The sequence below is a fragment of the Rhinolophus sinicus genome, linkage group LG10, assembly GCF_036562045.2.
Source record: "Rhinolophus sinicus isolate RSC01 linkage group LG10, ASM3656204v1, whole genome shotgun sequence".
Lineage (NCBI taxonomy): Eukaryota > Metazoa > Chordata > Mammalia > Chiroptera > Rhinolophidae > Rhinolophus > Rhinolophus sinicus.
Window position 1 is genome coordinate 30,409,681 of NC_133759.1, and position 24,569 is coordinate 30,434,249.

General features: G+C 47.7%; 1 protein-coding gene across 7 annotated transcripts in view; it reads left to right on the forward strand.

The window, feature by feature from the left end:
- Positions 1-24,569, forward strand: part of COLQ (collagen like tail subunit of asymmetric acetylcholinesterase) — a 59,293-nt gene that overhangs the window by 22,632 nt on the left and 12,092 nt on the right. For 5 of the 7 annotated variants that reach the window (XM_074312817.1, XM_074312820.1, XM_074312822.1 and 2 more), the window contains 11 exons: positions 7,722-7,834; positions 9,043-9,144; positions 12,127-12,171; positions 12,736-12,762; positions 14,567-14,638; positions 16,961-17,023; positions 17,512-17,538; positions 18,189-18,233; positions 18,474-18,509; positions 21,243-21,323; positions 24,026-24,131. In XM_074312817.1, coding sequence (XP_074168918.1) covers positions 7,722-7,834; positions 9,043-9,144; positions 12,127-12,171; positions 12,736-12,762; positions 14,567-14,638; positions 16,961-17,023; positions 17,512-17,538; positions 18,189-18,233; positions 18,474-18,509; positions 21,243-21,323; positions 24,026-24,131 — 717 coding nt within the window. Of the gene's footprint in view, positions 1-2,576; positions 3,210-7,721; positions 7,835-9,042; positions 9,145-12,126; positions 12,172-12,735; positions 12,763-14,566; positions 14,639-16,960; positions 17,024-17,511; positions 17,539-18,188; positions 18,234-18,473; positions 18,510-21,242; positions 21,324-24,025; positions 24,132-24,569 lie in introns of those variants that run through there. The other 2 variants (XM_074312818.1, XM_019725978.2) reach the window with 2 other exon arrangements.

The following is a 24,569-nucleotide window of genomic DNA, read 5'->3' on the forward strand; positions in this document are numbered from 1 at the left end:
TGGAGCGAGAGCCGGGCAAGATGGCCACCAGAAAAGCACCTTCTCACAGGGCTGTGTGCACTATTCCCTTTGAACTCTGACCCCAGTGCTGTACTCGCTATGTGGTCTGACCCAGGTGACTTGGCTTCTCTGAGTCCGTTTTTCCTCTGTGCCAACAATGGGGACAGGAGCTTCTGGAACAGTGCCCAGGGAGGCGGTATTCCAGAACTGGTCTTCTGGACTTGTTGATAAATCCCAGAGCTGCAATTAAGACAAAATACTGTGAATATGACACCTGCTGACAGCTGCAGGAAGGTCCCGGAAACTTTTATTATAAATTAGATTCTGCAGGCAGCTCTGCTGTGGTAAGCTGGTGCTTGGGCCAGGGAACCTGAGGGAGCTCAGCAGGCCTCTGCTCCAAGTGCACGGATTGCCCTCCAGAGGAGAAGGGGGGAGAGTGATCCTCCATCCCTGTTCAGGCCCTGATGAAGGACCATTTGTGTCTCAGGAGTCATAGCCCCTGGTGCAAGCCAGAGCTGGAAAGGGCTTAGAGCTCATCTTGTCTAACGCTACCATTTTACATTTCAGAAAACCGAGGCCCAGTGGGGAAGCGAGTTGTCTAAGGGCACACAGCAATTTTCTGGCCACACCAGGGATGGAGACCAGGATTCCTAATCCCAGGCTGGCACTCCTGGCTGAGAGGCAGTTAACAGTCACGGAGCATATACCCAGGCATTTGACTTAAGGAAATTCAACTGTTAGTCCTTCTAGAGACAGAGTCAGAGAGTGAGACAAAGTTAGAGATAGGGAGACAGAGAAAATGAGACTGAGATAGGAAAGAGAGTTGCAGAAGGAGAGAAACATAGAAAAGAGAGACAGAAAGAGACATTCATGAGCCTGAGTCATTAGGTTCAAAATAGAGATTTGAGCACCTGCAGGGTTGGACAGGACATCAGAGATCATCTAGTCCAGTCGCCTTCATTTTTACGATAATGAAACATAGTTGAGTGGTTTTACTTGTATAAATCTTTTAAGGAAAAGTTTGATGCTGAATGGTAAAAAATAAATGCTTTGGTGCTAAAAGTTGCAAAACTTCCATCTCCAAGGAATTTGAAATAAAATTTAAGAAATGAAGAGCTGCAGGCATAGGAGTCAGCATGGGGAATTTGAGAAAATGTGATGCCAATGACATTTCTGCAACTGTCTGGGATTTAGAACTGAGCACTCTATGCCCTCTGTGCTGCTTTCTATGATGTCTTAGACTCTCTGTTTCTGAGAATAGAGGGAAGTACCCCAGGAAAAGAACACAGCCTAACCCTTTCAACCCTCACTCCTCCCATCTTGGTACCAGCAGGTCTCCTCTGCTTTCAAAGCTTAGCTCAAATGCCATCTCTTCCAGGAAGATTTCCCTGATTTCTCACTTGTATTCCCTGCCCCAAATGGTACCCATCACTTCCTTCTATAAATCCCTCCAGACACCCTCACAGCATGTTAGCCTCTTCTCTTTTACCACTTTGTATAATAGTTGTCTTTGAAAATGTTGATAGAAGAACCCCTATTCTATGCCAGGAACTCCAAAAGCCTTAGCTATAGTTCTCATAACAAAGGAGCAACGTGAGTTTCACCCTGCTCACTTTACAGATCAGGGGACTGAGATTCAGAGAGAGTGAATAACTTCCTCACTGTCATACTTGGATTCCAGCCCAAGTTTGCTTGACTCCGGGGTCGTCCTCTTTCCACCACCCCGAAGGACATATTCTGAGGGTAGAAACTGTATTTAGTCATTGTGTCTAGTACACATTTGGTACTCAGTGTGGGTTTCTGAATGAATGAAACAGTAAATGAATGAATGAATACAAGAAATATTCTTTCTTTGGAAGGCTGTAGCTCAGGGGGCAGCAAACTACAACCTGTGGGCCAAATCCAGCTTGCCTCCTTTTTTGTAAGTGAAGTTTATTGCAACACAGCCACACTCATTCCTTTATGTATTGTCAATGGCTGCTTTCATGTACTGTGGCATAGTCCCATTGCAACAAAGCCATGTGGCCCATAGATCCTACAATATTTCCTATCTGGTCCTTTCCAGAAAAAGCTTGCTGACTCCTACTATAACTTATAGTCTTTACTACGCTGGTTAAAACAACTGTGTTATTGCTAAACACTAATAATCTGTCTTTATGATCTGGAATATTGTGTGTGTGTGTGTGTGCATGCTTGTGCATTGGGCATGCCTATAAAGTATCAGACAGATTTCCACATGTATCTGGTATATGCCTCTTTATTACTTACAGCAGGCTTCATCTAAAGAGGTTTACCCCACAGACCTTTTGGAGAAAAAAAAAAAAAAAAATATATATATATATATACATATATACATATATATATATATATATATATACACACACACATATATATATATATATATATATATATATATGTATATATATATGTATATAGCCAAAAAATGTATATGCATTTTAAGAAAAGAAGAAACTGTATTAAAAATGATGTAATACTCAATATATATCAATAACAAAAGATGAATACAAGTCATGTGTATACTTTTTTGGAGTATCCCCGGCGTGTGTGTTTGTGTGTGTGTGTGTGTGTGTGTGTGTGTGTATAATTTTTAAAAAATTAAGTTTAGCTTGGTGGTGGCACCTTGGCCAGACATGGGACCCCGACGACAAAGACCTGCCCTGGAGCAGAGGATGGCAGGCGCCCCGACAGTCGCAGTGGGGGGACTTTGTGGCCAGCCGGAGCAGTACCGTCCTGGCCGTTTCTGAGCTGAATGGAAAGCAGCGTGTTTGATGGATTCCACTCACTTCCTCTCTGCTTGCAGTGGCGATCAGGATCCCAGGCTTCCAGCCTCACCTCCTCCCCTGAGCCGAGGGCACTCCTCCTCTCCCAAGCCACCCCACGTGCAGCCTCCAGAGAGGCCAGTGTGCTGCCTGCCCATCCCTGCTCCTGGCAGCTCAGGACTGGCCTCTGGACCCCTGGGATCTGGGGCAGGAGCAGCACCGCAGCAGGGATTGGCTGACTCCCACCCCAAATGCCCAGCAGGCCAGGCGCTGGGAGCACTCGGGGGTGTGACGGATCCCAGCCTGTCTGCAGCCTGTGCTCCCTGGCCAGTCCGCCCGGGGCCTTGTCCACAATGACGGGCCCATCACTCAGCCTCACTCATCTGCTCACCATCTCAGGACTGCTCTGTTACTCAGCTTGCTGCTGGGGTGAGTTTGTGAGTGTGTGTGTATGCTGACGTGTATGCACATGAGTTTGCGTGTGTGTGTGTGTGTGTGTGTGTATTGTTTTGGAAAAAAGGACTCTTGGAAAGCAGACTTGTTGTAGGATCAGCAGTCTTTGAATATTAAACTTCTAGGCCAGTGTTGGAATCGCAATGTAAAGAGGTGTGACAGTGGAGTTGGTAGGGGCCTTGGCATACACGCTTGTGTGTGCACTCGTGTGTGCCCCTCTTGTGACCTTGACTGCAGAGTGGCAGGCTGGCAGCTGCTGCTCCCTTGGCTTTGGAATAATATCGTGTTCTGTGGTCTGGGGCCACCCCTGGCATTGGTGGCTGAGATGTTCTCAATCACTCTCCAGGCTGACTGGCTTGGGTCGTGAGGCTCAGAACCCCAGGGGCAGTAGCATCTACCCACCAAATCGTTTTCTTTATAGGTTGTGTCCTCACCTGCCCCCTACGCCTGCTCAGAAGCAAATCGCAAGACGGCAAATCCTTCTTTCAGAGAAGTTCAAATATCTTCAACTTTTAGGATCAGAATTTGTTTTTCAAGGTGTGTGTGGTATGTGTGGAGGTCGAAGGAAAGTTGTAGGGTGAAACCTTCTCGGGAATAGGAGACTCCAGGAAAACCAGGCACATTGCACCCAGTTAAGATGAGAACTGGACTGTTGCTGAGCCGTCCAACTCAGGGTCCAAGCACCCGCGAAGCCATGGAGTGTGTGCCCTTCACCTCTCCTCTCCTTGGGCTCCTGCTCAAAAAGGCAGGGAAAGGCCCAAAAGCAGGAGGAAGAAGACGTTGAACAGTCCACCAGCTGCACGAGCAGTTGCAGAATAGTTAACATATGGCCACACCTGTAATTTTCCCAACCTACTGAGGCAGGATGTTTCTGTCGCCTCTTTCCATGGGTGGCTTCTGAGGACATATTTGCTTGATTTGGGGGTGGGGGAGGCTTCTTGATGCCAAAAGGGCAGCAGACACAGAAAGGGCTGTCTCTGGTACCCGATGGATGGGCTGCTCCTGTGACTGGGAGCTCCAGATGGACAGACTCAGTGGTGACCCTGGTGTCAGATGTGTACAGAGGACTTGGGAGATGGCTTGAGCCAAACTCCTTGGGGTAGAAGTGGGGAAACTGAGTCTCAGATGGAAAAAGGGAGTTTTACTGGGTCACATGGTTACTTGCATCTGGACTCACACTCCAAGCCTCTGTATTCCCAAGAGTAAGAGGAGTGAATCCCTTTCCAAGGCTGTGCCCCAGAGTCAAGTGGGCAAAGCTGAGTCCCCAGGGCAAAGCCAGCATCATCTACAGCACAAAACAGACACACAAAGAAACAAAAACCCCCAATGTTTGCCAAAAGCCCGCATCAGACTCAGCATTGTTTCTGCCCATGATTTGGCATTGTGGTGGCCACGTACAATGTGACTTTAGTGTCTTTCAGTCAGGGAAAGCAGTCCTGAAATCTGTGATAGGTGGCATTTCCAAGGCAGCTGCCTGGGGCCGAGCCACGTGGCATAGCCAGGTTTCTGCCCCCTATGCACACACACACACACACACACACACGATTTTTCCATCACAACAGAGCCTGCTGGGGCTTTTCCAGGCTGGACCCTGAGCTCAGACACGATTCCACGGAGGCAGCATAGTCCAGAGAGAGACCCACAGGCCACTCTAATGACACCAAAATAGACATGTGAAGTCCTGGCTTAGTTGTCTGGGAAGGAGGGGTGGGGGCAGGGGTAGGGGAAGCTGTTCCCAAACATGTCCACCTGATGGAAATATTCTGAACTGGAATGAGCTGTAAATAAACTAGACTGTGCTAAAAACAAACATCTCCAGGGAGTTGGGGTGGGTGCAGAAATACATGGTCTTCACCTGCTGAAAATGAAATAGGTCAAGGGGGAAAGGGGAGGGGAGGAGTGAACAATGCAGATGCCTCTGCAGGAAAAGCAACTGATAATTTATGTTCACTGAAGAGTTCTCCAGTTTCCAGGAAGAAATCAGAGAAGTGGTTGCTTTGAATGATGCAGGGTCTGTCATCAGTGGAAGGCCACACAGGACGTGGGGTGAAGGGAAGCATTGGAGGCCATATATGGTCTGGAAAAATAAATGGTCAGGGGTGCAAAACGGCTGTGTGAACCTGCCAGCCTCCCAGGTGTTCTTGGCTGGGAGCAGCTTTGCAGAAACCCCTCAGCCCTTAGTTGTCTGCTGACGCCAAAGAGAGGCAGAGGAGAAACTGCAGCTGGGTGACCTTGAGAGGGTTCTGGAGTGCTGGTGCGTGTCTGCCAGGCTTCGAAGCTGTCGATTCCTAGCTCACTCTACACTCTAGGGAGGAAACTTGAAGACAAATACCATTGGCATTCATGTCAGGTTTTATAACAGTATAGCTACATTAGTTTACCACTGAGAAAGAGGGAAAAGCAGCCCGTGACAGCTGGAGCACACTCACAGCTAAGGCATGGTGTTCTGCTGTAAAACATAAATGATCATCGAGCGACATCACACAAGGTCACTCTGTGACTGTGATGGATCAAGACAAAAACAAGGCTACTCTGTCACCCTGTCAGATACGGACAAGATAAGACTATCAGCCAACTACACAAATGACCAACTACACCTCTATCCTTGCTACTGTGAGTGACTACTGCTTCTTTACCAGTCACAGCTTCTGTCTCCCTCTAGTCTCTTCTTCTAGGTAAGAATGAAGATGCTTGGTCATAGACTAGCTCTCGCTTCTCAACAGCATCCAAAGGAGAGCAGAGCCAGCCTTTGCTCCCCCAACATCACTGAGCAAAAGCCCAATTCCTAGAATAAATCCCGTCTCACAGCCTGTTACCAAGATGCCCCACTCCCCACTCTTCCCCCTGGTGTGCGTCCTCCCTCGTTGCAGTGAGTCAGTAGGGCCAGCTGTGTTCAACTACAGGTGCAGTCCTGGTGGTCTTTGGTTGGAGGGCATTGCCATTATAAATCTCAGGGAGTTGTTATGGGGGCCCCTTGCCTTCTTCTTACCTCCTGACCTCATGTCCACCCACATGAAGTTATGGTGTAGAGATCCAGAGGAAGGACTCGAGCCAGACTGCTGGGTTTGAATCCTGGCTCTGTCACTTACTACTTGTATCACCTGTACAAGTCACTTCACCTCTTTGCCTCAGTGAATTGATCTGTAAAATGGGGGTGGTGATAGTAGTAATAGTACTTAACTCCTAGGGTTGCTGCAAGGGTTAGGTACATTTATATATGTGAAGCATTTACATGGTGCCTGGCGTGTGGTAAGTGGTTTTTAAAAATTAATTTATCAAACGTTTATGGCATATCTAGTGTATGCCAGTTACTGTGCTAGACTCTAGGGATAAAAGCTGGCTCCCATCTCCTCCCAGAAATCACAGGTTAGTCAGGAAGATCCAAGACAACAGATTTGCCCCCATGGTTCAAGGCTAACATAGGGGTGAACGCAGAGAAAAGCACAGCAGGACCCCTTAGCCTTGGCCTGGGAAGTCAAGGAAAGCCTTCTGGTGGAGGCAGCACCTGACACTTCTTGATCCAGAGTCAGCGTCTCCAGGAGGGGTCTCGGTGTGGGAGGGCCGGCGGGGGTAAGAGCAGGAGGGCCTGAGCAGCCACTCGAGCCCCACAGGCTTTACCATCTGCAGGTCAGGGGCACCGTTTAGGCATCTTTCGTCCCCCCACAAGGCCTAGCCCAGTGCCTGGAAAAGCTTGTGCTCGAATGAACAGATATTTCACGCCAAATTTGGCAGCTCTCCCCACAGACCAGCGCCTCCTGTGACTTGTACGCCTCAAGCTCTGACCGCTGTGGCCCCAGGTCAAAAGCGCCCTCGATTCTCCCTGCTTTTTCATGCCTACCGCACCCTGGCCCCCAGTATTGCGTGTATTGAAAGACTCCATGTGAGATGAAGGGTCCAGGGTCCGCTCTTCATCTCCTCACACTCATGCATGGAGACGTTAACTGTCATCTGTCTAGCGAGCATGGGTGACACCAAATGGGTGCATACGATCCGGAGTCAAACGTGTTAAATCGTGGCTCCTGGTCCCTTGTAATCGGTGCTACTACCTCCAGCCCTGGCTGCCTCCCTCTCTGAACAATTCCTTCTGGGCACAGTATCAAAGTTATTAACAATGACTTCCTTCTCCCCATCTATTGCGGGAACATTGCGAGCCTGTCTGAACTTTGCATTCCTTGTCCCATCTACAAAGTGACAAGTCAGTCTCTGAAGAAGGAGAAACGGGCCTTATGACGATCACTGTGTCCATGCCGTCCGCTCTTTTATCTTGTTTATCGTACCTTAGTGAACTTGTTTATCGTATCTTAGTGAAGGTGGGGGGTGGGGGGGGCTCTGTCAAGTAGGTGTGCGGGAGGTGTGCTGACATCTCACAGGTCAGGAATCAGATTCGGAACTCTAGGGTGGCAGCCTGGGTCTCCCTGGGGCACAGTGGGCATGACAGAGGTCCCAGCACTGACCCCATGCTAATGAGCAGCAGTTTTCTCTAAACAGCCCTTCCTGGCCTGGATCAGAAGAAGCGTGGCAGCCACAAAGCATGCTGCCTGCTGACACCCCCTCCACCCCCACTGTTCCCACCACCATTCTTCAGAGGGGGCCGAAGTCCGGTGAGTACCTTAGGACACGTGAGGGAACAGAAACGCGGGCTCCTCAGTGCCCACCACACTGCCCCCCCCCCCCCCCCCGCCTGCTTCTCCAACCCCTGAGTGAGCTGCCGCCAGAATCTTCTCTGAAGGATTCAACCCTTTCCTCTCACACAGCAGGTTGAGACCTGGAATTGGATACTTTGCAGCTTCTGGTGGGTGTCCATTCTCTCACTGTCTTAAATTAGTTATGGAGGGAGTCATCTCTGTAGGGAACTGACTTTGACAAAGTGTCCCATCTTCCCGAAAACAATGAGGTGAATTTATAACTTTCTGAGCTCCCATCAGCTGCTCAAATGTGGAATTTCCCCTTTTGTTTTTTCTCTCCCCAAGTATTCGTGAAATTCCCTTCCATGGCCTGTATCTAACATAGACCATTTTTGGGAGGTGATGCAGGAAATGGTCCTGCTGTAGCCAGACCAAGGTGTGAGAGGAAACAGAATTTAGGAAGAGAGGAAAAGGCAAGGAAAAGAACAGGATTTGGGAAGCTGACCTAGAAGATAACAGGCCAGACGTTCTAGGGACTTGAGTCTCAAATCTTTCCAGAAACTCTTCAACCTGCACTGTCCAAACCAGTAGCCTCTAGCCATATGGGGCTACTGAGTACTTTCAATGTGGCTAGTTTGAGTTGAGACATGCTGTATGTATAAAATACAGCCTGGATTTAGAAAACTTTGTATGAAAAAATGTAAAATATCTCATTATTAATTTTTTAAATATTGAGTATATGTTGAAATGATAATATTTGGGGTATATTGGGTTAAAAAATATATTATTAAAAGTAATTTTACTTGTTTCATTTTACCTTTTTAATGTGGCCACCAGAAAGCTTAAAACTACATATACGGCTTACATTGGTGGCTCACGTTTGATTTCTGTAGGACAGCACTCTCCTAAATATTGGATAAAGGCCCCTGAAATGAGCTTTCTAACTCCATCCAAAGTGGCCATTATGTCTCTGTAATCCATTCAAGGCAGGCGTGTCTCAGGAGTTGATAAGGGTACAGATACTGGTGGCCCAGGACAGAAGGTTGTCTTCTTAGGACATCCATTGGGGTTTCAGAGAGCCGCCAGTCTGGGAACTGGACTGTGGAGTGGGTCTGTGTCCAGGATGGTGACCTTCTTCTGTCCCCCAAGTCTGACCTGTACCCCTGTGTTGCTTTGCATGACAGCTTCTCTCCCCAGACATGAAGAACCTCATCCTGGAGCTGGAGACCACACAGGCCCCGTGTGTACAAGGATCACTTGGTTCCCCTGGGCCTCCTGGCCCTCAGGTTGGTGCTATCTTCTGTTCAGAGCAAGGCAGCCAACTGGGCAGAGCCTCTTGGGACCGCCTGTGTTAATGTGGCATGGGGGTTGTTTTCCTTCTCTGGCTTACCTCCACAGCCACGTGAATAGAACACTGATTCTTTGGTTCAATCTGGCCTTCCAGACTTGATTTCCTCATCCATGCAATGGGGACAATGATTACCCCCGCAGTACTGGGGTAGGGGACCAAATGCAATGCTGCCTAGATGGATGTGGTTAGTATTGTAGTTACCATTGAACAATTCATGGCAGTGGGTTGCCCCTTATGTGGCCTTTGACCCCCAGTCAATGGACCCAGAGTTGCCTGCATTCAGTGCAGGAAAGTGGAGGTAGAGAGGAGCTTGTTATCCTGAGATCACGTGGCCCCAGATACTGATACAAGCAACCCACCCCTCTCTAGCAAAGCTAAAGGCAAAATGCCAGAGAAAGGGTTTTCTAGGCAAACAGAGTACCCTCTAGAGACCCCGTCTCACAGACCCCTGGCCCCTCTGGCTGCCTGGGAGAGGGGCTGCACTAAGGAGGAATGGCCCCTGGGCTGAGGCTCTGGGCCTGCCTGCCATGATGGGGGGTGGGGAGTGAAAGAGGGAGCAGGAGCAGTCAGTGCCCGGTGCCTTCGGTATTATCTCACCCTCCTGGGTAACCCTCCGTGGCTTCCCATCGCAGGAAGACTGAGAAACAAGCTCTTCACCCTGGCTTGTATCTCTGCGTCATCTCCTGCCACCAGCTTTGCCCATCAAAGCGGCCACTATGCATGTCCTGGGTCCTCAAGCCTTAGGGCCTTGATGCTGTGGCTCCAGCTGCTTAGAATGTTCTTCCTTCTGAGTTTCACCATGGCCAGCTCCTTTGTCACTCAGAATCCAGTTTATATGCCGCTTCCTCAGCCACTCAGCCTACAGTAGCCTTCCCCGTTACTCTCCATCCAATGATTTTAGTTCTCTGCAAATTTTTCTCATGTTCTGATAGTTTCCTTATTCATTTATTTTGTTCCTGATTTCTTTTGATCTCCCCTCCATAAAATGTCCACTCTATGCTGGGGCTGGCAAACTATGGCCACCATTCAAATCCATCTTTTTTTGTAATTAAAGCTGTATTGTCTCTGGCTGCTTTTCCACTACAAGGGCAGAGTTGAGTAGTTGTGACAGAGTTGCTCTATCAGAGGCAGAGCCTAAAATATTTCCTGTCTGCCTCTTTATGGAAAAAGTTAAATGAGCCCTGGTCTGGAGTGCGGGACACTGTCCATCTTGTTCATATTGTGTGCCCGTCTGCACCAGTGCACGGGGTACAGTAGGTTCTCCATAAATATGTGTTAAATTCAATAAAGAAAACAGGACTTTGAACCCAGAGCTGGCCAGAGCTGCCAGGCCAGAGAGGGGCTGGGAAGTCTGCAGAAAGGGAAGATGGGCCCCTGAGGAACACCTCCCAGGTGGGTTTCTATTTTCCCACCTCCCACAGTCTACGCTAACAGCTCTCAGGGCACCGGAGAGCCCACAGAGCGTGGGGAAGAAAGGGGGATTCTCTGCTGGCCAAAGCGCTCCTGTCACACCTGCTCATCTCTACCCTCACACAGTCTCTCTGCGCGGTCCATCTCCAGGGGACTATGCAGCCACCCTGTCCTCTTAGAACACAGCGTGAATGCTGTCCCCTCCAAAGCGAGCTCTGTGGACCAGCAACACTGACGTCCTCTGGGAGCTTGTTAGACGTGCAGAGTGTCATCCTCCCCTCAGTCAGAATGTGCGTTGTAACAAGACGTTCCAGTGAATCAGCTACACGTCGTGCCAGGGCTCCATGGCCGCGAGGGCTCTCGCCCCTGTCAAGAAATGGAAAAAACTGAGGCTTGGAAAAGAATAAAAGAATGGGATGACAACTCTGTCCCCTGTCCCCTCCCCTAAAGAGAAGGAGACTAAACCAGAGCTGGTGGTTTCCAAACTCCTCTGCACATTAGAATCCCCTGGGAGCTTCAGAAATTCCTGGTGCCTGTACCCTTCTCCCTGAGATTGTCATGTAATTGGTCTGGGGTGTGGCCTGGTCTTCGGGATCTTTAAAAGATCCCCAGGGAATTCCAATGTGCCCATAGGCTGGGGAACCTCTGGCTGAGGGGTCTGATTGTCATTTGGACAAGTCTCGTAGAAATCGTATTTCAAACAGGCTTTATATTAGGCGTGTTCAGCTGCAGACCTTGGGGATGAAGCAGTGGCCTGGAAGGGTTGATGGATGTCCTCTCTGCTGTGTGTGGGAATTTGGAAAACAGCCAGCTGAGCATCTCCCAGATGCATGAGCAGAAAGCAGCTGCTTTGCTGTGAGTGTGCCAAGCCTTAGTGCGGTGGGTGCTGGAGTCCCTGAGTTGGAGTCAGCCCCAGTCCTTCGCTGGGCAGTGGTACAAAAATGCACTATTTACCTGCCCACCTTCTTAACATCTTAAAACAAAAGACTTTTTTGCTGTACCTGGTACCCACACCTCCACCTGAGAATTTCTCAGTCGGCTGCTCCCGCATGCAAAGTGTTACCTTTCCTCTTGAAAGGGCCCAGGGAAGCTTGGAAAGGGCAGATGAAAAGACGAGAGGCGGTGAAGCCTCTTGTTCTCAGCAAACAGCATTTCTTTAAGACTCGTTAGTTGCTTTCATCAAGCACTCAGGATGTTTCAGGCAACCCAAGAATTCCAGGGAGAAAATTAAAAGCGCAGAGAGTAGATGTGTGAGCATGCGACCCAGGCACCACGGTAAGCACAGCGCAGAGCGAGCTAGAGGAGGAGGAACAGCTAGAAGAGGAAGACGCTGGGCTGGAGGCCACGAGGGGCTTTCATGGGGTCCCTGGAGCCCCGAGTCTGCGTAGAGACGAGGCTGCTGTAGGAGCCCAGTGCCTCAGAGCCTCCCCCCCAGTCCTGCCCACCTCACCACCCGTCGGCCCTGCTTTGACGTATACTTTCTTCACTTCCTGTCTTGATTGTGTAGGGTCCACCGGGGCTTCCTGGCAAGACGGGACCAAAGGGAGAAAAGGTATGAGCCACTATCTTCAGCCCACCTCTCCTTGGTAATTCCTGGCTGTTTCTAGGGGTGTCACTGAGAACTTTCTGGTTGAGCTTTCAAAGCATGTGCTACTGTGTTTCCCTGAAATAAGACCTGGCCGGACAATTAGCTCTAATGCGTCTTTGGGGGCAAACATTAATAGAAGACCTGGTATTGTATCATAGCATATATCATATATCATATCATATCATATATCATACCCGGTCTTATTTTACTATAAGATTTTTTTTACTTGTATTAATTTTTGCTCCAAAAGACACGTTAGAGCTGATTGTCTGGCTAGGTCTTATTTTTGGGGAAATGGTATTTCTGCCTTAGCGCATGAGGATGGGCTCCATGATGGCTGGGCTGCTGCTGCAGGTGTGGGGTCCCATCAGTGTATTTCGGCTTGGCCCACTGACATGGCAGGGCTGCTGTGAGTGGACAACTGACCAAGCCACGTGAGCATGCCCAGTCCTCAGCCCTACTAAGCCCTCTGCTTCCAGAACTTCTCTTCCAAAGCAGCCTCTGCTTACCTGTCTTTTCCATCTACAGGGGGAGCTTGGCCGACCAGGAAGGAAGGTATGGTCCATGCAGTTCTGTCAGCATTACATGGGCAACTGTGCTCCACGTTCTTGTGAGTGTGTGTGCACTCCTTGGGGTGGGGGAACCACAGTGCACTTCTGTGGCCTCCAGTATTCAGGTGGGCAGTGATGGCACTGCCATCCTGATCATGACAGTAGCAACCTTGCTCTTTCTGCCCACTCCTTTGCTCGGGAGCTGGAGCCTGCTACTGCCAGGCATTTGGACTTTTTCCAGATGCTGCAAGCCTGGCCAAATTTCCCCCAGCCTCAGAGCATCTCATCTTGCCCCGTATCAGAGAAACTCTCCAAGGCCCCAACTAGTGGCACAAAATGACTCTCACTGTCTATTTGATTAAACTGGAATAAAGTGCCAAACAGACAGAATAAATGGGAATTACTTAAGGTCACAGGGACTCTGAGTGAACCACACATATATTATCAAGACTCTCATTAGTGTCAGGAAGAGGCAAACCAGCAGCCACTCGCCGTGGTCAATGGATGCTGGCACTCTGTGGTCAGTAGACAATGGCACTGAAATTGGACGTCTTGGTGATAGAAGGAGGTGCAAAACTTTGGTCAAGAAAGATACCTATGATTCTAAATATAAATTACTATTATTTTGGTTGAATGCTTTATTCAAATACTTTCACTATCAATAAGAACCTCCAACAGACCTTTGTGAGGCAAAGTTACAATACTTTAGGGCACAGATGACAGCTCCAGCCAAGGGACAGCAGTGGTCTGAAGAGCTGAGCTGGAAAGGATTCTGGCATGGTCTCCACACTCAGAACTAATGAGGGCCATGAGTAATTAGTGATGTGTGCCATGGATGTGGGAGGCGAGAGTAGAAACTCCACACATGCCAGCATTTGTGATCCCTGGTTTAGAGGCTGAGCCTTCCACGCCCCCAGCTAGGCTAACTGAAATCAGCCCATGGGTGCAGAGGTCACGATAGACCCCCCCAAGTCCCTGATCCCACTCTCTCTTGCAGGGCTTACTATTCATAGCTCCTGGCTTAGGTTAGGTTCCTTGGAAACAGAGACAGAGGTGGCATGGGCTATGTGCAAGTGAATTAATTATTAAGAGAGTGCTCTCAAGAGGAGGCTGAGGAGAGGGGAGAGCCAGATGGGGCAGGGGAAGAAGCACAGTGTGGGAGTGGTATCAGGCGATGTCCAGCGTCAGCCTGATCCTGAGGGAAGCTCTGGAGTTTGTCCCACCTTGAGGTAAGGAAGCTGTACTGTTGGCTGCAGAAAGGGGAAGTACATAAATTGCTGGGCAGCTCCAGCTGCCCACAGGCAAATTCCACAGTCGCAGGTTGCAGAAATTAGTTGTTACAGCAAGGAAGGTAGCCACTGGGGGATGGGCACTCAGAGCAGGTGAGAAAGCTCTTGAGGGGCTAGCAACAGCATTTGCTACTGCTCCCCAAACACAATCCTACCCCATTTACATCACATCCCTGCATCCTCAGCGAGAACATGTTGGTATGCAGGGGACATTTGAATGAGTAGGTGGAGGTGATAAAGATGGAGAAACCAAGAAGTTTACAATATCTTCTCCATCACCTTTTATTTCTTCAGTAGAAATAGGATCTCATGTGTTGACACAACGTGACATCAAGGGCTTTACCTTATACCTAAGTGATCCACCTTTTAGGCTGTCAGTCTTTGGAGGGTGGGGATGAGGGTCCTGGGGCCACACTTAGAGGCCCCATACTCTTCTCTGGACCCCAGAGACAAATCTTATTTTCTGCAAGAAGAGGAAACAAATTCAGATGTCCTGACTTTTGTTCTTTGCCTTTGAAGGGCAGACCTGGCCCCCCAGGTGTTCCTGGCATGCCTGGGCCCATCGGCTGGCCTGGCCCGGAAGGACCCAGGGTAAGTGTGGCACATTCTCAGAGCTCGTGTGGTATCAGAACATGAGGGAGAAGATGGCAGCTCCCTCAGCCCTTAGCACATAGTCAGTGAAACTCATTTCCTCAAGAGGGGGAGGAAGAAGAGAGCATGAGTGTGGGGACAGAGCCCCAAAGAGCAGTTTCCAGGCTCTCGGCCTCACGTGGAAAGGTGCTGGCTCAGGTAGTAAATGGCCATCAACTGTGATTGCATGGCCATCAGCTGTGGCTAGTTGGCCGTCAGCTGTAACCAGTGAGCCATTGGCCACTAATATAACTGCTGTGGCTACGCTAGCAAAGAATGGGAGCTAGCAAGAAGATGGTGGCTGAGCTAGCAAGAGCAGATTGCAGTTAGCACAGTGGATTGCAGCTAGCAAGTGTGGTTGGTTGGCAGAGAGAAGTGGTTGTGGACGGTGTGGCTCCTGCTTCCTGTGTATCCAACCCAGCCGCCAGCGAGAATATAGTGGTATGACTCCCCTACCTGTGGCTCCGTGGGTGTTCCTGTTTGGCCTCACCATGTCCTGCGTTCTTATGTGGGGAGCAGGACCAGCGACCCCGCCTGACACCCTGCGCGACAAATGGCGCAGCGAGCAGGGTCTCCCACCTGACACCCCGCATGAGTCCCTGCATGACAATGAGGATGGCCCAGAAGTTCCCAAATACTTCTTCGTTCGCTTGAACTGCAAGATCTTGGTCACTCCAACATCTCTGCTCCTGTGAGGGGAGAAATAAGGGGACTTCTTTCACAGGGACCCCGATTCTCCTTTGTCCCGAGAGTTAGCATGCAATTCTTTGATTTCCCTGAGATGACTCAAGAGGGGCTGTGTCTGGAAAGCTATTAGCCTGTGGTGCTGCTCTGGCAGGAGGTGGAGGGTTGAGGAGGTGGGCGTTGGCTGGCTGCAACAACCGAAACGCTAAGTTCAGAGAGGGATCACCAAATGCCGATGAAATCCCCTTCCTCACATGGGTAATGGAAAGCTAACACATCCATCTAAATCTAAGCATGCCTTTGTTTACGTTCTTCTCACTTTGGTTATAGATTATTGGTTGCAGGGACCAATGCCTTAGAAATTTGACCTGCAGAAGTCAGGGCGGGTAGGTGAATGTCACTCCCTGCTCTGGTTCACGTACTGGCAGGATTTATTATGGGAACAGAAAACTGGTCCCAGTCCTTGTAGGAAAAGTCCCAAGGATACTTAAAAAAAAAAAAAAAAAATCAACTATATAAAGCTGAGCTGTCCAGTACAATAGACACTAGCCATATGTGGTGGCTTGAAATGTGTCTAGTGCAACTGAGGAACTGAATTGTAAATTTTAATTAAGTTTGAATTTTAAAACTTATGCTCAATTTGGTTATTTGAAAACGTTTACGTATGTTTGGAGCAAGTTGAACAGGTGATGCTGCTTTTCCAACTACAAATTTTATGAACTCTAACTATAGATCACATATTTTGAATGAAAATTTAGCATTTGAATTGAGATGGGATTTAAATGTAAAATATGCAACAGATTTCAAGTATTTATTATGCAAAAGAGAATGTACACTATCTCATTAATAATTTCTATATTGACTACATATTGGAATGATAATTAGATTAAATTAATGAGAGTAAACAAAATATAGCATTCAAGTTAACTTCATGTTTAGTTTTACTTTTAATGTGACTTCTAAAAATATTTTAAATTAAGTAAGTGGCTCACCTTCTATTTCTACCATTTAGCGCTGATGTAGAGGTTCTTTTTAGCACAGAGGGTGCTGAAAGTTTCAACTGCAAACCATTCTGAGGGGCAGCAGAGTCCACCCATGCGTTTTAGCTCCCTGTCTCCATCGTACACACCCAGAGGCTGATGTTCACTTTACTTGACTGCAAACCTAGGGTGAGATTATATGGAGATGTCTGAAAGGCCTTTCCTATGCAAAGAGCAGAGCAGCTAAAGTTTTTTGGGTGCTGACACCTTGTCCTCTGGGGCCACAGTGCCCCCCTTCCTCTCCCCCTCCCTCTTACAACCTTCTCAAGGAGGAGATCCAGCATTAGTGTATTACATCGTCTTAGTAAGAATATAGTTTGGAGATGCGCTCTGGCTTAGGCAATTTCATTTTATACTTCATCTCAAATACCAAAATGAAGTATAGGATATGGAGCCTTGGGCCCCTGGGAGTGCGCAAGGGAGCCTTTGGGGTCCTCAGATTCACAAGCCAGCTCTGTTGTCCCCTGTTCCTTCCTGATCTTGCCCATGACTTCCTGGTTCAGTTTCTCTAGGAAATGTCACTGTAGGTCTTCATTTCCCCTTCTTCTGATTCCCACAGGGTGAAAAAGGTGACTTGGGTCTGATGGGCTTGCCAGGGTCAAGAGGACCAATAGGCTCCAAGGTCAGTGTGTGGGTCCAAATGGATGCTCCCAGGTCTTCTCACTAAGGCTATGGAGCAGCTGTTACCCAGCTGTTACCCAAGATGGGGAAGGGGTGGGCTGCTGGGGATGTCACAGATGTTGGAGATCCCAATGCCCGACTGCCCGTCTTTACCAGACTTTGGGGGGCATCGGGGCTGGGATGCAGGGGCATAGGGGTACCACTCCTGCTGTTCTGGGCAGCAAGGGTCAAGCCTCTGGACATGACAGATGGAAATGTTTTTTCAGGCCTTTGTTGGGGGGAGCGTGGCAAGAAAAGCAATGTTCTTTTTAGGCCTGGTGTAAACACAATCCTCAGGAACATCTTTGTATTTAATGCGGCCACTCCCCCAAAAACTTTTAGCTCAATGAGACACTTCTCACCACCACATTGAGGGATTCCTTCCATTCTCACATCAAACCCAGATGTCCTACAGGGCTGGCTGTAAATGCACCTTCTGCTTTCTTTTAGGGCTACCCTGGATCCAGAGGGGAGAAGGTTAGTACTTGTCTCTGCCGGCTCCCCAGAGCCTGGTTTGGGCTATTGGCTGCGGGGTCTGTGATGAGCAGAGGATGAGCCCAGGTCCCTCTTTAGTCAGCAACTGCAGCGAGCATTCCGAGACATTCCCCCATCTTTTATCAGTGGGCTGAGAGAGAAATGAGGGGCCTCCTGAAGCAGAGCAAGCGGGTCAGGGAGGAGCCCCCAGGGAAGGTGGAGGCCCCTTACATGGAGCAATTGAGCGATTGAAGCTTGTGGTGGGTGGAGAGTGAACGCAGTTTGCGTGGGGATGCTGGAGAAAGGTGGCAGATGTGTGTCTTTAGACCAGGCTTTCTTTCACCACACAACCTTCTTATCTGTCAAAAACAAAACAAAACAAGAAACCCATCTGGAACCTGGGGACAAATTTCCTTTGGATGGGAGAGGATCTGGGACCCAGAATTTTCTGTGAGTTGTCCTTTATTAAGGGAAGAGGTCTTTGGGGTCCAAATAGATGGTAGAATGCAGAGAATTCCTTCCCTGGCCAAGTCACTTCATCTCTGAGCCTGTTTCTTCGCCTGTGAAATGAGGGTGGTAGCTTAGGGAACTTTCAGTTCCAATTTTCCCCCACAGTATTGACTCATTGACTCTCTCCTGTGGTTTCCTTTTAGGGATCCAGAGGTGAAAAGGGTGACTTGGGTCCCAAAGGAGAAAAGGTAATAGCCATTGCATAGAAGAAATAAACTACAATGGAAGTGGTGTCCCTGCCCACCCCCTTTTATGGGCTGACTGACAGACTGATTGGCTGTCTGTCTGATTGACTGGCTCACTGCCTGGCTGGCTGGCCAGCTGGCTGGCTGACAGGGCTCTATCTTGAAAATCCTGATCAAGCTCTTCCATAGCCCTTTCAAGCATTATTTCAGAGGTGGTCACCATATTTTTTATTTTCTTCACAGGGTTTCCCGGGACTTCCTGGAATGTTGGGGCAGAAAGTAAGTACCTAGAAGTAGTAAACATAGGCCTCAGTAACAAATGCGACCGTCTAAGTACAACAGAAAGAGGTCTGCCTCTCTGTTCATCAGGCAGGGAAAGTGGGTTTCACTATGGAAAGTTCCAAAGGGGAGCAAGTTGCTGAACCCACTGGTGAGAGGGTGGCAGGATGGTCTGAGACCTCCCTCCAGTTCCATGGGAGGTGGGGGACACCCCACCTGGGTGGCAGGAGGCCCTTCTTTGCATTTCCTGCCTCTCAGAGGACTGTGCTAATGTTCAAAGACAGAAAGCTTTAGGACGAAGGACTCAGATCTGAGAAGCAGTGGTCAAGGGCCCCGGATGAGGCGCAGGTATCTTTGGCTTAATGCCACTGCTCACTCCACCCAACTGGCACTCCTTCAAGGTGGCATCTGTGCTACAGGAGACCTGCGAGTTATCTTAGCTGGGTGATGGCAAACATTTTTTATTTGATAGTTAAATTTTTTATTTAAACAGTTAAATATTTAGTGAGATTTCCTTCATATTTTGCTTGGGACAAGGCTTAATAAAAAAGAGTTAATTCAGTTGGCTTAAAGAAAAAATATTCAGTGAATAAGAATAAAAGTGATGTGTGGATAGGACAAAAACTGTGAAGGTGGTAGTTGACTGACAGACCTACTTTAAAAACTTCTTCTTAGGGTTCGGCTTTGGGGGGAAGAGACTAAAGGGAGCGACAGTGCACAAATGGACCCTGAGAGAGTGCACACAACACCTAATGTGACTCCCTAACGCTCTGACCTCCTGCGAAGGCATTGACATGGGAAAATGTTATTTTAACGTTGGCCTCAGAGCTTCATGTTCTTCAAACATGCAAACGAGATGCTTTCTTAGAATTCTAAAGGCTTTATTTTCCAAACTCAAATAAGCAATGTTTATCTGATGTTCTCCAATCAGTAGAGCATATTTAAATCATTGGAATCACCTGACATTAATTTATTATACTTGATTACTGCCTTAAGCTGTCAAAAACTCTGTTTCCGCTGCCCTAGATGGGGTGGTGGGTTAACAATAGATTAATTATAGAAGCAAATTAAAGGAAACATTACAAGAGAAAAAAAAAACGATTTTATTTTAAAATGTTGGGGCTGGGTTTTCCTAGCCACAGCGAACATCAAGGAATAATAAATTACTGTAAAATTAAATATGACAGCTTCTCTGGTCTCTGCTCCATTTACTAGACTTGCCATCGAGAGTTGTCTTCCCATTTCATGGCAGGCTGTTTTAAGACAGAGCTGATCTGATAACCGTAATTAGGTCTTAGAGAAATTAAATCAAGAAATTACTGCCTGCTTCCAGTTGATGAAGAGAAGGGCCACACTTCCTTCTGACAATGTTTTTTTTAAAAAAATTATACTGTTTATGCTGCTGTTTTCTCTTAGCCAAACAAGACACCCCCTGGGCCCCTCTAAACCACCAAAGAAAATTGTGCAAACATCTCCATGGCCACGTAGAATTGATCTATCCTCTCACACTCTCTCACTGCCTTGCATCCTGAACGACATGGCAGGTTGGAAAGAAATCATAGGTTTAAGGACAATTCTTGGGAAGGCAAGATGTTGGTAGCTTGCGTCGGGGCAAATTCATTACATTGGCTGAGCTGACAGATAACTTCAGAGATTTCTGTTTGATCCTTACTGTATATTGGTGTTGCCCAGAACCTGCGATGTGTCATACCTCCTCAAACCATGTGCAAAGCCATCTGGGTGTTTCTTGTTTACCTGAATGACTGAGGCAGCTCTTCATGGACACTGGTAGCCGACAAACAGAAGCTCTCATGTTTGCTATTGCTAAATGTAGCTTGGTGGTGGTGCATTCTGGGCTGTGGAGGGATTACTGGAGGTCGGAGCGATGCCCTGTGGGTTCCTGATCTAAAGAAAGAGCAAGTGGGCCTGGGATCCTAGAAGAACATGGAAGGAAGGAGAGAAACTAAAATGGAGAAATAGATTTTGCAAAAGGTTGGCCTTGAACTGTGGAATGCTGCAATTGGTGAATTTGGTTCTGGTAGTTCCAAAGAGAGCTTTTCAAGTAGGAATGTTGTTCATGTTGCTTTCCAGGCCTTTACAATAATTATGTGGAGTATTTGAACATATGTCCAGAGCATCTCTCACCACAAAGAGTTTTCATCTAAATCAAATGGAAGTGAACTGGAACTCAAACCAGTTTTTACTCAAGAGTGGGGAAATATACAACCCTATGTAAACGTCATTACGTGAACAGAAACTTCCCGAAGATGAGAGTTGTCAAAACTGTATCTTATCATTCAAAAACCCATAGAATTGAGTTTGTGCTAAAAACAAAACAAACACAACATAAAATTTCAACTAAAAGAGAAAGTGTTTCCCCCCAACAGCTTGTAGTGTCACAGGCATGCATATGACTGAGATACAGGAGCCTCCCGCCCCCTTTCGCCATTCTGGATGGTGATTTGGGACGTCAAATGTGTTTGCCGGCAGCTGTCTCTCAAAGATAAAAAATCACCCACGGTAACCTTCTCCTTTCCTTCCCCTTCCATGGAAAGCCTGTCTGCCTTTCACATGACCTCACATCACTCTTCCACTCTCCCAGAGCAGCCCATTGGGGAAAGATCTGGAATGATCAAGTAGACTGCCCTTACGGCCAATGATTGGATTGAACTGTAGACATGTACTTGTTCCACATGCCCTAATTCCTCTCTTACTTCTCTTTCTTCTTTCCAGGGTGAAATGGGTCCAAAGGGGGAGCCTGGGATAGCAGGACACCGGGGACCCACAGGAAGACCAGGAAAAAGAGGCAAGCAGGTAACGATCCCAGGGCTCACCACACCCCTGCAGTGAGAACTCCTCATCTGGGACTGTTGTGTTTCTGAAGCTCTCCATGCGATTCTAATGTGTAGCCAGGGTTCAGAACCATGGTAACACTATGAAACCTATTCTGGTCTTTTCCATGGGAACTTAGGAATGGCACAGGCTCCAACCTGGATAATTCAGATTCCATGATAACTTTTGAAGTCACAATATTCTGGTTCAATTTTCAAAGTTTTACAATGGGTGGCATGGCTGTGGCTTCACAATGCTGCCACAAATACCAACTTCCTAAAAACTAGACTCAGGAAAACAAAAAGAAAATGTTTTCCTCCCTCCCTTCTTTCCTTCCTTCCTTCTTTCCCTCCCTCCTTCTTTCATTTCTTTCTTTCTCTTTCATAATTTTCTCCCCTACTGCTGATTTCCACCCATAATTTTTTATATTGGGGTTCAAGAAGCCTGTTGACTTGTGTCATCTAGTTCTTTACTTGGGCAGTGTTTGTTTTTCCTGGTGAGGGCTGAAGCCCGCAAAGCTATTTCTTGACCCTGTTGAGAATGATTCAGTTGTAGTAATCTTGAAAATTACACCAGAACCATGTCTGGGAGCTCAGAAAAATTAGGAAAATGAGCTCATCCTTTCTACAAGATATCATAAACCACCCGAGTGTGCTCTGAACCCTCAGTGCCTGTCTAGTCAGCAGTTACTTGAGTTGTTAGTTTTGGGAGCCTGGTACTTTCTTTTTGTCGTGAATTAATTCCTAGCATAGTGTCTTATATACCGAATATTCATTGGGCCAGTGGTGCTAAGAGTTTCTGGAGGTTATTGTAAGTCAATCCAAATCCTAGAATCAGAAATCTAGAAGGGACTTCAGGAGATTAGAATCTCAGGGCAAGAAGGATTTTAGTGACCACCCAATGCAATTCCCTTCGTGTAGCCACAAGGAAACTGAGGGCCAGGAAAGTAGAGTAATCTGCCCAGGACTCTTCAACTAAGTCAGCTTCCAAGGCAGAGTTAGAACTTAGAGAGTTGAGACCAGCTTTTCCCCACATCACATCTTTTCTCATTATCTTCATGCTTCAGGACTTACCTACAGGCAGGCCCAGGAAAGCAGCTCTTGACTTTACTATACAAATCTTTGTTTAATTCAGGAGACAGAGCAACTTCCTTGAAAGGGATCACCAAACTTTGTGGCAATAAAGGAATAAAGAATGCTTTTCCTGGAAAGCTCTGTGCAGTGATTCCTTCTCATGGAGACATGGCTTGCTCTGAGCAGATGACCGATAAACTGAATATTCCATTCCTGCTGGTGTCAGCTTCGTTGCATTTCCAGCTTCTTCAAGCTGTGGCACTTCCTGTGCTCATAGACAGCTGATGTGGCTGTTAGAAAAACAAGCCTTAAGTGTAGCTATATTAAGATGGTGTGACTTCCTTTGCCATTTTGGGACCCATCTTGGTTACCTCATGGAATGCTTCAGCTTAGACTAAGGCTTAAGACTCCCTCCATCAGAATGGAATTGGAAACAAACTCTCCCCCCAGAGTCCCACATTAAGAGTTTAAGAACTCCTTGGACATTTCTAAGAGAGCTCCCAGGGCCCTGCTGACAAGGCAACAGGTTACATGTCACCGTTATGATTGGAAACGGTGCCCAGCACTGCTTCCTAGACTTGGGGAAGATTGGGTTTCATCAGGTGGGCAAGCCTGCCAGGGAACAAATGTAGGAAAGGGTGCCAGGCCAAAGGTGTCAGGCATTGGTCATTACTGGGCAAAATCTTTGCTCTTGGCCCTCTGAGAGCGGGCAGCAAAGAGGACACCCAGGTAGAATGACTGTAGCTGCAGGTGTGACTCTCTTTAAGAAATCAGGACTTTTCTAACCATGTGAGAAAGAGGAAACCAAGCCTTCTGCTCTGCTAATCAGCTTTCCCACATAGCCCGTGGTTCTGTGCAAACGTTTTTTTGCCTCTGAGATCTTTGTTAGCCTCATAGCAAACCCATGTGGGTGTATATTTACTTGCCCCATCTTGCTCAGGGTCTCATCACCGAGGTGAAAACCCAAATCTTTGACTTACAACTCAACAGAACTACTTCCTATTTGTGTTTTCAGCTTCTTCCTCTTCCCTCATTTGATCTAGGGAAGGGAGGTGAACAAGATGGATTCCAGCCGGCAGGGAGCTTATATATCATGGGGACACTTTGATGCAATGCCCACAAAATAATTGTATAGTTATGATCTAGGATAAATGCTATGGGTCTTTATCCTGCGAGCAACGGGTAGCCATTGGGTGAAAATCGCTCTTGTGATAAAATAGAAATGTTCCTGATGAGCAGACAGATGGCCCGAGTTGTAGGCCCAACTCTGCTGCCTTGATGCTAGGTGGCTTCTATTAATCCATGTTCTTTTCTAAGCCTCTATTTCCTCATCTGCCCAATGGGAGGAGTGGGCTGGATTGGTTCCTTTAGCTGTCATGTGCCATGTTTCTAGGACAGAACAAGAAGATGTCTGTACACTTGCAGCCATCACTATCTCAAATGTCACCTGCCCTGAGCTTTTTAGAAACTTGGTTGTCAAGGCCTCTGAGGCTACATCCTGCCTTGGGCTCTTGCTCCAAAATGCAAAGTGGTCCCTGATTTAGAGATAGATGAGGAAGGAAGTTTGTCATGTCCTGCTATCATAACAGGCTCTGCCTTTCTTTCCGTCAGGGGCAGAAGGGAGATAGTGGAGTTATGGGCCCACCAGGCAAGCCTGGGCCTTCTGGTCAACCTGGCCGTCAGGGTCCTCCAGGGCCCCCAGGCCCCGCATCTGCAGGTAAGAGCTACACTGCTTCACTTGACCTATAGTGTCCCACGCCTGGCCAGCCTCCCACAGAGGGTACCAAGAGATGCCAGCAGAGGTCTGCCTTGGTTTTGAGTAAGAAACAACCAGAGGGACTTCAATGTATTTATAATTTCTCCACAGCTGGGCTCATTCAATTTTTCCAAGAGAAAGATAAAATCATCATTCTGGCTTTGTGTCTAGCATCTTGGAGAACCCATAGAGGAGAGGGGAAAAATTACGTTGGTGATGTCATTTTTACTTTAAGTGAAAAATAACAGGCACATATTTTATCACCTGGCACCTTTTTAAAGAAAACATTTCATGACTCCAAGCAATTCTCTTAAACCTAGAAGTAAAGATGACATAGCAAATTTTTTATCATCTTACCCAGTATTATGAAAGAGTCCTTATGGATCTTTACTGAAGATA